Below are 17,617 nucleotides of genomic sequence, written 5' to 3' on the forward strand. Positions count from 1 at the left end.
GTTATGTTGTGTTATAGGTGTTATGTTGTGGTATGGATGTTATGGTGTGTTATATATATTGTGTTGTGTTATAGATGTTATGTTGAGTTATGGATGTAGATGTTATGCCATGGATGTTATGTTGTGTTAAGGATGTGTGTTGTGTTATTGGTGTTATGGGTGTTAAGTTGTGTTATAGGTGTTATGTTGTGGTATGGATGTTATGTTGTGTTATAGGTGTTATGTTGTGGTATGAATGTTATGTTGTGTTAGAGGTGTTATGTTGTGGTATGGATGTTATGTTGTGGTATGGATGTTATGTTGTGGTATGGATGTTATGTTGTGTTAGAGGTGTTATGTTGTGGTATGGATGTTATGTTGTGTTAGAGGTGTTATGTTGTGGTATGGATGTTATGTTGTGTTATAGGTGTTATGTTGTGGTATGAATGTTATGTTGTGTTAGAGGTGTTATGTTGTGGTATGGATGTTATGTTGTGGTATGGATGTTATGTTGTGGTATGGATGTTATGTTGTGTTAGAGGTGTTATGTTGTTGTATGGATGTTATGTTGTGTTAGAGGTGTTATGTTGTGGTATGGATGTTATGTTGTGTTATAGGTGTTATGTTGTGGTATGGATGTTATGTTGTGTTATAGGTGTTATGTTGTGGTATGGATGTTATGTTGTGGTATGGATGTTATGTTGTGGTATGGATGTTATGTTGTGTTAGAGGTGTTATGTTGTGGTATGGATGTTATGTTGTGTTAGAGGTGTTATGTTGTGGTATGGATGTTATGTTGTGTTAGAGGTGTTATGTTGTGGTATGGATGTTATGTTGTGTTATAGGTGTTATGTTGTGGTATGGATGTTATGTTGTGTTAGAGGTGTTATGTTGTGGTATGGATGTTATGTTGTGTTATAGGTGTTATGTTGTGTTAGAGGTGTTATGTTGTGTTATAGGTGTTATGTTGTGGTATGGATGTTATGTTGTGTTAGAGGTGTTATGTTGTGGTATGGATGTTATGTTGTGTTATAGGTGTTATGTTGTGTTAGAGGTGTTATGTTGTGGTATGGATGTTATGTTGTGTTATAGGTGTTATGTTGTGGTATGGATGTTATGTTGTGTTATAGGTGTTATGTTGTGTTAGAGGTGTTATGTTGTGGTATGGATGTTATGTTGTGTTATAGGTGTTATGTTGTGTTAGAGGTGTTATGTTGTGGTATGGATGTTATGTTGTGTTATAGGTGTTATGTTGTGTTAGAGGTGTTATGTTGTGTTATAGGTGTTATGTTGTGGTATGGATGTTATGTTGTGTTAGAGGTGTTATGTTGTGGTATGGATGTTATGTTGTGTTAGAGGTGTTATGTTGTGGTATGAATGTTATGTTGTGTTATAGGTGTTATGTTGTGGTATGGATGTTATGTTGTGTTATAGGTGTTATGTTGTGGTATGGATGTTATGTTGTGTTATAGGTGTTATGTTGTGGTATGGATGTTATGTTGTGTTAGAGGTGTTTTATGTTGTGGTATGGATGTTATGTTGTGTTAGAGGTGTTATGTTGTGGTATGGATGTTATGTTGTGTTATAGGTGTTATGTTGTGTTAGAGGTGTTATGTTGTGTTATAGGTGTTATGTTGTGGTATGGATGTTATGTTGTGTTATAGGTGTTATGTTGTGGTATGGATGTTATGTTGTGTTAGAGGTGTTATATTGTGGTATGGATGTTATGTTGTGGTATGGATGTTATGTTGTGTTATAGGTGTTATGTTGTGTTATAGGTGTTATGTTGTGGTATGGATGTTATGTTGTGTTATAGGTGTTATGTTGTGGTATGGATGTTATGTTGTGTTAGAGGTGTTATGTTGTGGTATGGATGTTATGTTGTGGTATGGATGTTATGTTGTGTTATAGGTGTTATGTTGTGGTATGGATGTTATGTTGTGTTAGAGGTGTTATGTTGTGGTATGAATGTTATGTTGTGTTATAGGTGTTATGTTGTGGTATGGATGTTATGTTGTGTTATAGGTGTTATGTTGTGGTATGGATGTTATGTTGTGTTATAGGTGTTATGTTGTGGTATGGATGTTATGTTGTGTTAGAGGTGTTTTATGTTGTGGTATGGATGTTATGTTGTGTTAGAGGTGTTATGTTGTGGTATGGATGTTATGTTGTGTTATAGGTGTTATGTTGTGTTAGAGGTGTTATGTTGTGTTATAGGTGTTATGTTGTGGTATGGATGTTATGTTGTGTTATAGGTGTTATGTTGTGGTATGGATGTTATGTTGTGTTATAGGTGTTATGTTGTGTTATAGGTGTTATGTTGTGGTATGGATGTTATGTTGTGTTATAGGTGTTATGTTGTGGTATGGATGTTATGTTGTGTTAGAGGTGTTATGTTGTGGTATGGATGTTATGTTGTGTTATAGGTGTTATGTTGTGTTAGAGGTGTTATGTTGTGTTATAGGTGTTATGTTGTGGTATGGATGTTATGTTGTGTTAGAGGTGTTATGTTGTGGTATGGATGTTATGTTGTGTTATAGGTGTTATGTTGTGTTAGAGGTGTTATGTTGTGGTATGGATGTTATGTTGTGTTATAGGTGTTATGTTGTGGTATGGATGTTATGTTGTGTTATAGGTGTTATGTTGTGTTAGAGGTGTTATGTTGTGGTATGGATGTTATGTTGTGTTATAGGTGTTATGTTGTGTTAGAGGTGTTATGTTGTGGTATGGATGTTATGTTGTGTTATAGGTGTTATGTTGTGTTAGAGGTGTTATGTTGTGTTATAGGTGTTATGTTGTGGTATGGATGTTATGTTGTGTTAGAGGTGTTATGTTGTGGTATGGATGTTATGTTGTGTTAGAGGTGTTATGTTGTGGTATGGATGTTATGTTGTGTTATAGGTGTTATGTTGTGTTATAGGTGTTATGTTGTGTTTATGTTGTGTTATAGGTGTTATGTTGTGGTATGGATGTTATGTTGTGTTATAGGTGTTATGTTGTGGTATGGATGTTATGTTGTGTTATAGGTGTTATGTTGTGGTATGGATGTTATGTTGTGTTATGGGTGTTATGTTGTGGTATGGATGTTATGTTGTGTTAGAGGTGTTATGTTGTGGTATGAATGTTATGTTGTGTTATGTTGTGTGGTATGGATGTTATGTTGTGTTATGTGGTGTTATGTTGTGTTATAGGTGTTATGTTGTGGTATGGATGTTATGTTGTGTTATAGGTGTTATGTTGTGGTATGGATGTTATGTTGTGTTATAGGTGTTATGTTGTTATGTGTTTATAGGTGTTATGTTGTGGTATGGATGTTATGTTGTGTTATAGGTGTTATGTTATGTTGTGGTATGGATGTTATGTTGTGTTGTTGGATGTTATGTTGTGTTAGAGTGTTATGTTGTGGTATGGATGTTATGTTGTGTTAGAGGTGTTATGTTGTGGTATGGATGTTATGTTGTGTTAGAGGTGTTATGTTGTGGTATGGATGTTATGTTGTGTTATAGGTGTTATGTTGTGTTATAGGTGTTATGTTGTGGTATGGATGTTATATGTTATAGGTGTTATGTTGTGGTATGGATGTTATGTTGTGTTATAGGTGTTATGTTGTGGTATGGATGTTATGTTGTGTTATAGGTGTTTTGTTGTTGATGTTATGTTGTGTTAGGAGGTGTTATGTTGTGTTATGTTGTGTTAGGTGTTATGTTGTGGTATGGATGTTATGTTGTGTTATAGGTGTTATGTTGTGTTAGAGGTGTTATGTTGTGTTATAGGTGTTATGTTGTGGTATGGATGTTATGTTGTGTTATAGGTGTTATGTTGTGGTATGGATGTTATGTTGTGTTATAGGTGTTATGTTGTGTTATAGGTGTTATGTTGTGGTATGGATGTTATGTTGTGGTATGGATGTTATGTTGTGGTATGGATGTTATGTTGTGTTAGAGGTGTTATGTTGTGGTATGGATGTTATGTTGTGTTAGAGGTGTTATGTTGTGGTATGGATGTTATGTTGTGTTAGAGGTGTTATGTTGTGGTATGGATGTTATGTTGTGTTATAGGTGTTATGTTGTGGTATGGATATTATGTTGTGTTAGAGGTGTTATGTTGTGGTATGAATGTTATGTTGTGTTATAGGTGTTATGTTGTGGTATGGATGTTATGTTGTGTTAGAGGTGTTATGTTGTGGTATGGATGTTATGTTGTGGTATGAATGTTATGTTGTGTTATAGGTGTTATGTTGTGGTATGGATGTTATGTTGTGTTAGAGGTGTTATGTTGTGGTATGGATGTTATGTTGTGTTAGAGGTGTTATGTTGTGGTATGAATGTTATGTTGTGTTATAGGTGTTATGTTGTGGTATGGATGTTATGTTGTGTTAGAGGTGTTATGTTGTGGTATGGATGTTATGTTGTGTTATAGGTGTTATGTTGTGTTAGAGGTGTTATGTTGTGGTATGGATGTTATGTTGTGTTATAGGTGTTATGTTGTGGTATGGATGTTATGTTGTGTTATAGGTGTTATGTTGTGTTAGAGGTGTTATGTTGTGGTATGGATGTTATGTTGTGTTATAGGTGTTATGTTGTGTTAGAGGTGTTATGTTGTGGTATGGATGTTATGTTGTGTTATAGGTGTTATGTTGTGTTAGAGGTGTTATGTTGTGTTATAGGTGTTATGTTGTGGTATGGATGTTATGTTGTGTTAGAGGTGTTATGTTGTGGTATGGATGTTATGTTGTGTTAGAGGTGTTATGTTGTGGTATGAATGTTATGTTGTGTTATAGGTGTTATGTTGTGTTATAGGTGTTATGTTGTGGTATGGATGTTATGTTGTGTTATAGGTGTTATGTTGTGGTATGGATGTTATGTTGTGTTAGAGGTGTTTTATGTTGTGGTATGGATGTTATGTTGTGTTAGAGGTGTTATGTTGTGGTATGGATGTTATGTTGTGGTATGGATGTTATGTTGTGTTATAGGTGTTATGTTGTGGTATGGATGTTATGTTGTGTTAGAGGTGTTATGTTGTGGTATGAATGTTATGTTGTGTTATAGGTGTTACGTTGTGGTATGGATGTTATTTTGTGTTATAGGTGTTATGTTGTGGTATGGATGTTATGTTGTGTTATAGGTGTTATGTTGTGGTATGGATGTTATGTTGTGTTAGAGGTGTTTTATGTTGTGGTATGGATGTTATGTTGTGTTAGAGGTGTTATGTTGTGGTATGGATGTTATGTTGTGTTATAGGTGTTATGTTGTGTTAGAGGTGTTATGTTGTGTTATAGGTGTTATGTTGTGGTATGGATGTTATGTTGTGTTATAGGTGTTATGTTGTGGTATGGATGTTATGTTGTGTTATAGGTGTTATGTTGTGTTATAGGTGTTATGTTGTGGTATGGATGTTATGTTGTGGTATGGATGTTATGTTGTGGTATGGATGTTATGTTGTGTTAGAGGTGTTATGTTGTGGTATGGATGTTATGTTGTGTTAGAGGTGTTACGTTGTGGTATGGATGTTATGTTGTGTTAGAGGTGTTATGTTGTGGTATGGATGTTATGTTGTGTTATAGGTGTTATGTTGTGTTATAGGTGTTATGTTGTGGTATGGATGTTATGTTGTGTTATAGGTGTTATGTTGTGGTATGGATGTTATGTTGTGTTATAGGTGTTATGTTGTGGTATGGATGTTATGTTGTGTTAGAGGTGTTTTATGTTGTGGTATGGATGTTATGTTGTGTTAGAGGTGTTATGTTGTGGTATGGATGTTATGTTGTGTTATAGGTGTTATGTTGTGTTAGAGGTGTTATGTTGTGTTATAGGTGTTATGTTGTGGTATGGATGTTATGTTGTGTTATAGGTGTTATGTTGTGGTATGGATGTTATGTTGTGTTATAGGTGTTATGTTGTGTTATAGGTGTTATGTTGTGGTATGGATGTTATGTTGTGGTATGGATGTTATGTTGTGGTATGGATGTTATGTTGTGTTAGAGGTGTTATGTTGTGGTATGGATGTTATGTTGTGTTAGAGGTGTTATGTTGTGGTATGGATGTTATGTTGTGTTAGAGGTGTTATGTTGTGGTATGGATGTTATGTTGTGTTATAGGTGTTATGTTGTGGTATGGATATTATGTTGTGTTAGAGGTGTTATGTTGTGGTATGAATGTTATGTTGTGTTATAGGTGTTATGTTGTGGTATGGATGTTATGTTGTGTTAGAGGTGTTATGTTGTGGTATGGATGTTATGTTGTGGTATGAATGTTATGTTGTGTTATAGGTGTTATGTTGTGGTATGGATGTTATGTTGTGTTAGAGGTGTTATGTTGTGGTATGGATGTTATGTTGTGTTAGAGGTGTTATGTTGTGGTATGAATGTTATGTTGTGTTATAGGTGTTATGTTGTGGTATGGATGTTATGTTGTGTTATAGGTGTTATGTTGTGGTATGGATGTTATGTTGTGTTATAGGTGTTATGTTGTGGTATGGATGTTATGTTGTGTTATAGGTGTTATGTTGTGGTATGGATGTTATGTTGTGTTATAGGTGTTATGTTGTGGTATGGATGTTATGTTGTGGTATGGATGTTATGTTGTGGTATGGATGTTATGTTGCGTTAGAGGTGTTATGTTGTGGTATGGATGTTATGTTGTGTTATAGGTGTTATGTTGTGGTATGGATGTTATGTTGTGTTATAGGTGTTATGTTGTGGTATGGATGTTATGTTGTGTTATAGGTGTTATGTTGTGTTATAGGTGTTATGTTGTGGTATGGATGTTATGTTGTGTTATAGGTGTTATGTTGTGGTATGGATGTTATGTTGTGTTATAGGTGTTATGTTGTGGTATGGATGTTATGTTGTGTTATAGGTGTTATGTTGTGGTATGGATGTTATGTTGTGTTATATATATATATATTGTGTTGTGTTATAGATGTTTTGTTGTGTTATAGATGTTATGTTGTGTTATAGATGTTATGTTGTGTTATAGATGTTTTGTTGTGTTATAGATGTTATGTTGTGTTATAGATGTTATGTTGTGTTATAGTTTTTGGGTTGTGTTATAGATGTTATGTTGTGTTATAGATGTTATGTTGTGTTATAGTTATTGGGTCATGTTATAGATGTTATGTTGTGTTATGTATGTTATGTTATAGATGTTATGTTGTGTTATAGTTATTGGGTCATGTTATAGATGTTATGTTGTGTTATGTATGTTATGTTATAGATGTTATGTTGTGTTATAGTTATTGGGTCATGCTATAGATGTTATGTTGTGTTATGTATGTTATGTTATAGATGTTATGTTGTGTTATGGATGTTATGTTGAGTTATGGATCGTCTTCGTGTTGACAAAATAATTACACAATAAATGTTACTGACTAGCCTACTTTATTCAGTCATTGTTGAACTTTGTTGATCAACCCAACAAGAGAATAACCTTTCTGACCTTGATAGGCATCCAATCATCAAATAACGTTTTAACACCTCAACACAAGATTAAAATATATAATTGACCTACATTCACTAACATGTATGTATCTACAATCGAACAAGACATAATGAATTAGATGCTGTCATTTTATTTGCTAAATAGCCTATGGTGTCATGTGCAATCTTCACTAGCGCCTGACCGACTCTTCAGTTGGCGCTAAACGTTGCTCAAGAATACGACATAATAAATAATAGGAAGTTTGTACGCTTCACATGAATATATATTATTGCCCAAACGTAATGGGCTTACATGTATCGTTGGGGGCTGAAAGCGGCTGCCGGTGGTGCTGAGGCAATGATGTATTGTGTGCATCCCTCTTCTGCGCATGTTGCATGACAGGTGCACACGCAATCCTCCATCTTGGGCATCACAAACTGAGGCAAAAGGGCATCAACCATATACATTCAATAGAAATACAAATCTGACCGCGCGTAGAGAAAAATAGGCATGTACTCGAAATGTAAATTAGAGGTAACAATCAACAACTGCTACTTCGAATGAATGACGGACGAGGGAGACCAGAATGAAGAATATCGACTGCGTATGGTCAAGGAAGACTAACGACCTTTTACACTGTCAGCTTTTACCTGTCTAGTAACGAATCAACTATTAAAGAAAAGAAAATGGTAAGTGAAATGCTTGTATTTTTAAACAAAACGTCGTTGTAGCCTATGTTCACTTCAATGTAGGCAATGTGAAATGCATGACCCCGAAGTATGTTTTCGCTCGTAGTTGATGACATTTCCCTCCATTCCCCTATCACCTCATATCGTGGTGGTCGTTTCGCTATGTATAATTTTCTCCATCTTTTGTAAGTGGTGCTCAAGCTTTGGGCAAGTGGCAGCGTCTTCTCTTGTTGCTATTGGACCTGATGCGAGGTGCAGGCAGCCACAGGTAGTGATTGTTGAAATGTGATTGTTGAAATTTTTAGGCTATTAGAAGGAATTGTATCGCTTGTTTGCATGACTTAAATATGGAGGTGCACAGTAAAAGTCTCGGTAAGACACAAAGATGAAAATGAGGGAAAGTTGAATAATGTCATGCAAAGCAGTTTAAAAAAGAATAATTCATCGGTATCTTATTCTATACTATCAATATCATACTTTTTATTTTTCTGCAGACTATCAAATGTGGAATGGATTTTTTTGTTGTTGCAGTGCCTGGGTACCCAAATTAAATGGGCATTTCTGTGCATTTCAATAATAGCAGTGTTTTTGCTACATTGTGCATACTGTATGTAATCTTTCACAAGGAAATCACAGCCGTTTAATATGTCTCCAAGATCACAAATCCAATAGTGCAATTAAAGCACTAATGGAGAAGATTGTGTTTTGTGAACATCATTCCTATTGACCTGATGATACCAATAGTCATTCTACGTGGGAGCTTGTGTCACTGACTTTACATTTGAATTTAACTCTACATACAGCGCATTTGGAATGTCTTCAGACCTCTTGACTTTTTCCACAGTTTGTTACTTTAGACCCTTATTCTAAAATTGATTAAATTATTTTTCCACACAATACCCCATAATGACAAAGCGAAAACAGGTTTTTAGAACTGTTTGCAAGTGTATTAAAAATAAAAAACACATACCTTATTTACATAACTATTCAGACACTTTGCTATGAGACTCGAAATTGAGCTCAGGTGCATCCTGTTTCCATTGATCATCCTTGAGATGTTTCTGCAACTTGATTTTAGTAAATTACATTTATTGGAAATTATTTGGAAAGGCACACACCTGTCTATATAATGTCCAACAGTTGACAGTGCATGTCAGAGCAAAGACCTAGCCATGAGGTCGAAGGAATTGTCCGTAGGCATAGATCTGGGGAAGGGTACCAAAAAATGTCTGCAGCTTTGAATGTCCCCAAGAACACAATGGCCTCCAACGTTCTTAAATGGAAGAAGTTTGGAACCACTAAGACTCTTCCTAGACGTTGCCGCCCAGCCAAACTGGAGTTCTTCTGTGGAGATGGGAGAACCTTCCAGAAGGACAACCCTCTCTGCAGCACTTCACCAATTAGGCATTTATGGTAGAGTGAGAAACAAGATTCTCTGGTCTGTTGAAATCAGGTTTGAATTATTTGGCCTGAATGTCAAGTGTCACGTCTGGAAGAAACCTGGCACCATTCCTAAGGTGAAGCATGGTGGTGGCAGCATTATGTTGTGGGGATGTTTTTTAGTGACAGGGACTGGGAGACTTGTCAGGATCGAGGGAAAGATGAACGAAGCAAAGTACAGAGAGATCCTTGATGAAAACATGCTCCAGAGCACTCACGACCTCAGACTGGGGAGAAGGTTCACCTTCCAACAGGACAACGACCCTAAGCACACAGCCAAGACGATGCAGGATTGGCTTCGGGACAAGTCTCTTCAGGTCAAGTCTCCTTGAGTGGCCCAGCCAGAGCCCGGATTTGAACCCGATCGAACATCTCTGCAGAGATCTGAAAATAGCTGTACTGCGACGTTCCCAATCCAACCTTAGAGAGCTTGAGAGGGTCTGCAGAGAAGAATGGGAGAAACTCCACAAATACAGGTGTGCCAAGCTTGTAGCGTCATACCCAAGAACACCTGAGGCTGCATTCGCCAAAGGTGCTTCAACAAAGTACTGAGTAAAGGGTCTGAATACCTATGTTAATGTGATATTTTTTAAATATTTGTTTATATAAGGCTGTAACGTAACAAATTGTGTAAAAAGTCAAGGGGTCTGAATACTCTCCAAATGCACTGTATAAACAATACAAGGTTCTTACGCTAAGAATGGATCAGCAAGAATGGAGTGACAGTGATAGTGGCGAACTCTCTTGAAACAGGGCTTTTATAGGTTATTTGCAATGTTTTCTCAATCAACCTGTTCTTGACCGAAGTGCAACTGACTCTACTCTAAAATCCTTTGATTCTGTTTATCACAGCACCCTTCGTTTTATTAGATCTGGCAGTTACTATTCTTCTCTGCAACCTTTACCAAAAAGTTGACTGGACCTCTTCAAAGGCAAGTAGATCACTTCATTTCTCTCTTTTTGTTTCTAAATCCCTACTCCGCAAGCTTCCAACATGCTTGACTCCCATGGTAACCACAGAGTTCAGGAGATCTGCCTTTTAAAATCAGGCACTTCGTGTGGAATAGTCTCCAGTAGGCACTTCATTTCGATCATTTGGTGTCCCTGGGTCAATTTAAGATATTGGTTAATGATTTTTATAGTGATTAATGTGTTTGTTTTATTTGACTATAATGGCAATGTGTATATTGTATGTGTATTTTGTATATAATTATTTGTGTGCTGGTCTCAATGGGTCTCCCTGGTTGCATTTTTTACATTTCATTTGAAATAAAAGTTAAATCAAATATATATTATTTACATTATAATAGGAGAGCTCCTCTGTCCTCACTCAGTGAAATGGGAAAATACTCGAACAAACTATATTTAGGAAACAGGGACCACGCCAATGCAAAGTGACTAAAAGCTTATGAAATATGCAGGGCATACCAGCAATAGCACAACTTAGCCATAGCACAACTTTGTACAGCTCTGTGAACTTGACTGTAAATCACTTTAGAGAGAGAGAAAAATACAAATAACAACTAATTAAGGTTATATTTCCCTGGAAGATGATGATTAGGAGTAATTCTAGGTCAATGGAATTCTGGGTCGTACACACAAAAGTACATGAGGGGATAGGTGTCATGTCAAATAAACCACCAACACTTCAGCTGTGTGGAATCAATAATCATGTGTGAAATACAGATGTAGGATCTTAATTTGAGCCAGTTTGCTACAGCGGGAAAAAACACCAAATGTGAATTATTATGTGGATTGTAATTAATGGACATTTTTCATTGGGTTAATACATCTTTCAGTGAGGCAAATACAATTTTACATCTCAAAGTGGAAATAACAAAGTTTAGAAGCCTTTTTATTTTTTAATAAAATTTGACCCCATTTTCTCCCCAATTTCATGGTATCCAATTATTTTTTTAGTAGCTACTATCTTGTCTCAACGCTACAACTGCTGTACGGGCACGGGAGAGACAAAGTTTGAAAGTCATGTGTCCTCCGATACACAATCCAACCAAGCCGCACTGCTTCTTAACACAGCGCGCATCCAAACCGGAAGCCAGCCGCACCAATGTGTCGGAGGAAACACTGTGCACCTGGCAACCTTGGTTAGCGTGCACTGCGCCCGGCCTGCCACAGGAGTCACTGGTGCGCGATGAGACAAGGATATCCCTACCAGCCAACCCCTCCCTAACCCGGACAACGCTAGGCCAATTGAGCGCCACCCCACAGACCTCCCGGTCACGGCCGGTTAGGACAGAGCCTGGGCGCGAACCCAGTCTCTGGTGGCATAGCTGGCGCTGCAGTACAGTGCCCTTAGCCACTGCGCCACCCAGGAGGCCTGAAGCCTAAAATACACCACAAGTTTGAATTTCCTGCTGTGCAACTAAAGGGTGATCAAATTAAGATCCTACATCTGTATAAGCTAGGATAGATTTTAGTGCTGAGGTACAGAGTGAACCAACTGTGGCACAGTTCTGCTACTGCTGATGATGATCAATGTGGGAGTAGCAGACAGGGAATTCCTTGTGCAGCGGCAGTGTCTAGACAATGAAATGCAAGAGCTCCCTTCTGGCAAATTAACTAGTCTAGGAAGACTGGGTCATAATGTTTTAATGGAATAAATGTATACATTGTGTTGGTGGCATCAATCAATCAATGCAATTGTAGAGTACTTTAGACACTTAACAAGTGCTTTTAATTTAGTAAAATTGCTGTATTATATTCAATTTATGAAACTCTCAAAACAACCATTTCAGCAAAAGGAAGACATTATACTTTAAGAATGCTGTGATTATGTTATTTAAAAGACACTCTTACATGAAATGACACAATAACTCTTACACACTGAGTGTACAAAACATTAAGAACACCATCCTAATATTGAGTTGCATTCCCCCACCCTCTTTGCCCTCAGAACAGCCTCATTTTGGGGTGGCAGGGTAGCCTAGTGGTTAGAGCGTTGGACTAGCAAGTTCAAACCCCTGAGCTGAGAAGGTACAAATCTGTCGTTCTGCCCCTGAACAGGCAGTTAACCCACTGTCCCTAGGCCGTCATTGAAAATAAGAATTTGTTCTTAACTGACTTGCCTAGTTAAATAAAGGTAAAAAAACATTTGTTCAGGGCATGGACTGTCGAAAGTGATCCACAGGGATGCTGGGCTGGTGCTTCCCACAGTTGTGTCAAGTTGTCTAGATGTCTTTTGTGTAGGGAACCAGTCTTGACACACTCAAAACGGTGCACCTGGAACCTACTACCATACCCAGTTCAAAGGCACTTCAATATTTTGTCTTGGCCATTCACCCTCTGAATGGCACACGTGCACAATCTATGTGTCATTTGTCTCAAGGCTTGACAATCCTTATTTAACCTGTCTCCTCCCCTTCATCTACACTGATTGAAGTGAATTTAACAAATGACATCACCTGGTCAGTCTTATGTCGTGGAAAGAGCAGGTGATGTTTGTACCCTCAGTGTATTAATACATTTTCAGTGTACAGTATGTGTATGTACTTCTCCAACCAACTGAGACACAAGATTAAAAGTACACAGAACGTTCAAAGTTATGAATCAAATCAGATTATATTGGTGACAGAATCTCATCCGAGTCATATCCATGGAGTACCAATCTGTTGACAGAACAATAGATGTGATAGATCTACAGTCTTTATTTACAGGAAGGGATTTAAACTAGAGCATGTAAATGTGTGACAACTGTATTCATATGGGTTAGGAGAATGGGCTTCAGTCTTATGTAACTTACAAATGGGGTAGCCTTGCTCCATATGTGCAAATCAACTTCAAGTTTTATTGGATGGCTAAAAGACAACATTTGGAAAGAGCGTGTGAATGTCGACATATTAAGCATGAGTGAGTTGAAGACATGAAGAGATTTATTTTTCAAATTTTCTTTCTCTATTTTCAGGCTCAGGGGTTGACCAAGATGGGCGTCAAGAAGCTGGCCATCCTTCTCCTCGCCTTCTTGGTCTGGATAGAGGGAGGATCCACTAAAGAAAAAGGGACAAAGAAAGGGAAGAAGGGGAAGCAAGTCTACTGTCCTTCGTAAGTTTAGAATTTCACCCCACCTCATGAGATTCCCTGCCGCATTGCCTAAATTGCTCAAACTCAAAAATACAATCAGTTACTCTGACCATTTTCAAATGCTTAGTGTTTGAAAATGCAATCCAAGAAGAGACAGATGTTTGATACATTATAAATCAGGACAGCTGGCCAAAAGTATCGTCTCTCCGAAAAAATAATTTGTCATCCCTATCCCTGTTTTAGCTTCAAAGCCTAATTTGTCATGCAATGTTTGATGTCTTACTGTACTAAATCCTAAAAGGGATCAAACATAACAATTATTGAAATTGAAGGGAAATGTTTAATTTCATTACAATATTCACAGTGAATGTCTAAACTGGAGAGAAAACAATGTTTTGTTGGTGGGAACTTATGGTGGAGCTGAGGGGATACACCTTGATCAAGGGAACTGAAAACGTGCACACACAAATTCCAGCCGAGCACTTTTACTCATCCTCAGAGCCTGATGAGGTTTACATAATCATATGTAATGTGCTTTTCAAGTTGAATTCCTTGGCAGAGTTCAGTTGCCACCCACGTGGAGTGGATTTTCCCTCTTTCCTCTGCCAAGTCCTGTTCCCTCCATCCATCTCTCCTCAGGTCAATGTTATTTCAGCAAATCAGTTTCAGAAAGCAGAAGATGTGCCTTGAATGTTGAAAATTCTTCTAAGGTCACAACTGATGTGAATCTTTCACAAATACACTAAGAACCTTTGCTTGTTGACAGAAATGCAAATGATTTTCACACTACTTTCCAAGAATGTCATGCTAGGGTTGCAGGAAACATTATGCAAATGTGATATTCAGCAACATTGTGGATGTTGCCATTTACAGTAGCTGCTGACATTAAAGCAACCTATAGAGCCATACACTACTGATTCCTTGAATTCTTGAGGAATTTCTTTTATTTTTCACTCTGCTATGAGAACCAAGAACACTTCCCATAATCTTGTGAACATTTAACTCTAATTTTGCAGACATTCCAGGAATGCTCTGAGACCCCAAGCATCGTTTGCTGGGGAGGTCCTATTACCGAAGTTACTTGAATCACCAACTGGTAGTTCTCAGGTTATGGAAACACAAAGATATACTTCCGTCTGCACAGTTAATCCAGGAGAATTTGACCTGCTACGTAATGTGGTTTAGAGTTTCCTCCTTTTTTCTTTCTTCTTTGCAGACAGCTGACACCTGAGGATCTGGCACGGGTCCCTGAGAATTCAACCAGTAACATCTTGAACAGATTACTGATCACATATGATCCTCGAATCAGGCCCAACTTCAAAGGTTAGCCTGCTTTCTCTCTCTCTCTCTCTCTCTCTCTCTCTCTCTCTCTCTCTCTCTCTCTCTCTCTCTCTCTCTCTCTCTCTCTCTCTCTCTCTCTCTCTCTCTCTCTCTCTCTCTCTCTCTCTCTCTCTCTCTCTCTCTTTCACTCTCTTTCTCTCAATTCAATTCAAGGGGCTTTATTGGCATGGAAACATATGTTTACATTGTCAAAGCAAGTGAAATGGATAAACAAAAGTGAAAGAAACAATCAAAAGTGAACAGTAAATATTACTCTCACACAAGTTCCAAAAGAATAAAGACATTTCAAATGTCATATTATGTCTATGTACAGTGTTGCAACGATGTGCAAATAGTTAAAGTAAAAAAGGGAAAATAAATTAACATAAATATGGGTTGTATTTACAATGGTGTTTGTTCTTCACTGGTTGCCCTTTTCTTCTGGCAACAGGTCACAAATCTTGCTGCTGTGTTGGCACACTGTGGTATTTCACCCAATAGATATGAAATGTTATCAAAATTGGATGTGTTTTCAAATTCTTTGTGAGTCTGTAATCTGAGGGAAATATGTATCTCTAATAAGGTCATACATTTGGCAGGAGGTCTCTCTCTCACTTGCCCCCTCTCTCTCTCACTTGCCCTCTCCCCCTCTCTCTCTTTCTCTCTCTCTCTTTCTCTCCCTCCCTCCCTCTTTCTTTCTTTCTTTCTTTCCCTCTTTCTTTCTCTCTCTCTTGCCCTCCCTTCCTCTCTCTCTTTCTCTTACTCTTTCTCCATCTCCCTCTCTCTTTCTTTTTTTTTACTCTATCATCCAAGTTTCCATGTTGAGGAAGCTACGTTAAAGGCAGTTATTGGAGAAGATCTTTACAGTAATTCACAATTTGATTGAACTCAACACCATGTCAAAATAACCAACACTCCCAGGCTTTTAAGATGTTTTGTGCCCCAATTGAAACCCCAGCTAATGATGTAATGGGTCCAGGGTGGTCTTACATTTACATTTACATTTAAGTCATTTAGCAGACGCTCTTATCCAGAGCGACTTCTTTAGACCATCGCAGACCCATCCTCATTCCCTGGCCTTGGCTCTGTATGCATCTCCTAGACTTGGACTGTTTGATGTGGTTCGTGCCATGTGAATTCCCTCTATGACTGCCTGGTTATTCTTCCCACTGGGCCCACATCTGGTGTTCATATCAAGGCCAGACGAAAGCTAGATCTTGACATCCATTAAAGTCAGCGCTCTAATATCAGAAATTAGATATGAAGCTGTTTCTCGGGCATCCCTTTGCCGTTTTGTGTGACGGGAGATTTTTTTTACTGTGTTTTCTGAATTTCAACTTTGTTGGGTATAGTTACAGCTATAGGCTGATATTCTGAAATGCATTTTGAATTGTAACGTTTACATCAAGTAGATTTTCCTCATGAAGCTTATGAATATGAGATGCTAGCTAAGATTGTATTGAAACGTAGGTTAAGCCTGTTCAGTTCAGTAAGATTGTGAATGAGAGGTCCTCATGCTGCCTGTTTTCAGCTGCTGCTATTCTAACCTTGTTTTGTTTTTTTAGGCATTCCTGTGGAGGACAAAGTGAACATATTTATAAACAGCTTTGGGTCAATCCAGGAGACCACTATGGTAAGACTTCCTCACTGTGTGATAGAAGTTCCCTGTTTACCCTCCCCAATTCCTGACCTTAACCATGGAAGGGAAAACAACTGACCTTAGGTCATCATCTAGGTGCATCTTTAACCTATTCAGACCCTCCATGGTTCAATTACATCTGATCAACATATAATTTTATCAATCACTATATAATAGTACATTATTAATAAGCATAGGGGATTGGGGAAGATGTATTGTACGCAGACTACAGTGCGTCAGATGATTTAACGGTGAATCATTATTAAGACAAAGGCTTTCATGCCTCATTTATCTGATGGCTTCATTGCTGAAAGAACTGTGTTTCCGAATGCTAATGAATGTAGATTAAACTCAGGACGAGATGATTTGACCCTGACTCACTTTGAGAGACATTAAAGAGAACGCTGTTTAAACTTCCTAATAACCTACCTAATGTTGTCTTTTCATTCCACATATGGGAGGAGTAGAATAGTTAACAATCTGTTCAGTTAGCGACTCCGGCCCTATGCAGGCTAATGGATTTGCGAGAGAGCGTTAATGTAGATGGATTTGGAATGCAAATAGACCTGCTGCACTGTAGATACTGTGGATACAGGAATGGCAAGTATGTCGGTGGGTGGATGGAGACAGACAGATAGCCAGTCTCTGTTAACCCATGGGTGTTGTTATCCAGCTATGTATCACTTGGGGCCTCGGAGCTTTATGTTAGCTCTGTTTTGCTGAGGCAGGTGTGTATGTCTTCTCCAGAGTCAACTCCTGTTCCAATGTCTTTGCACTTCATGGGGAGTCACACCCATAACAAAGCTTATATCCTGTATCCTGGAATGTCTTGGGTTTCCACCTAAAATATTTCCCTTGGCCAGAGATCAGTGGCGTGTGTCTGCGGTCTACCGGTGCACTTAATGCCAACAGTGGGGAATTTCACACCGGGGACGATTAAGGTGATGATATGCGTCACAGGAAAACGATAACAGTCAAAACCCAAGAGTTAGCGGTGAGACAGACAGACAGGCGCTCATCTTTCCCATTTTCCACTTAGCTATATCCCAGCATGAACAAGAGATAGTTTAAGTGAGAAGGGGTGAACGACAGAG

At 38.0% G+C, this 17,617-nt stretch overlaps 1 protein-coding gene across 4 annotated transcripts in view; it reads left to right on the forward strand.

Moving 5' to 3' along the window:
• Positions 1-17,617, forward strand: part of LOC118379603 (glycine receptor subunit beta) — a 58,210-nt gene that overhangs the window by 22,249 nt on the left and 18,344 nt on the right. Inside the window, exons 1-5 of one of the 4 annotated variants that reach the window (XM_035766632.2) lie at positions 7,647-8,086; positions 10,379-10,458; positions 13,449-13,585; positions 14,781-14,887; positions 16,450-16,517. In XM_035766632.2, the coding sequence (XP_035622525.1) occupies positions 13,467-13,585; positions 14,781-14,887; positions 16,450-16,517 (294 nt within the window). In that variant the 5' untranslated portion in view covers positions 7,647-8,086; positions 10,379-10,458; positions 13,449-13,466. Of the gene's footprint in view, positions 1-7,622; positions 8,087-10,378; positions 10,459-13,448; positions 13,586-14,780; positions 14,888-16,449; positions 16,518-17,617 lie in introns of those variants that run through there. The other 3 variants (XM_035766647.2, XM_035766626.2, XM_035766640.1) reach the window with 3 other exon arrangements.

The sequence above is a fragment of the Oncorhynchus keta genome, chromosome 4, assembly GCF_023373465.1.
Source record: "Oncorhynchus keta strain PuntledgeMale-10-30-2019 chromosome 4, Oket_V2, whole genome shotgun sequence".
In the NCBI taxonomy this organism is placed as follows: Eukaryota; Metazoa; Chordata; class Actinopteri; order Salmoniformes; family Salmonidae; genus Oncorhynchus; species Oncorhynchus keta.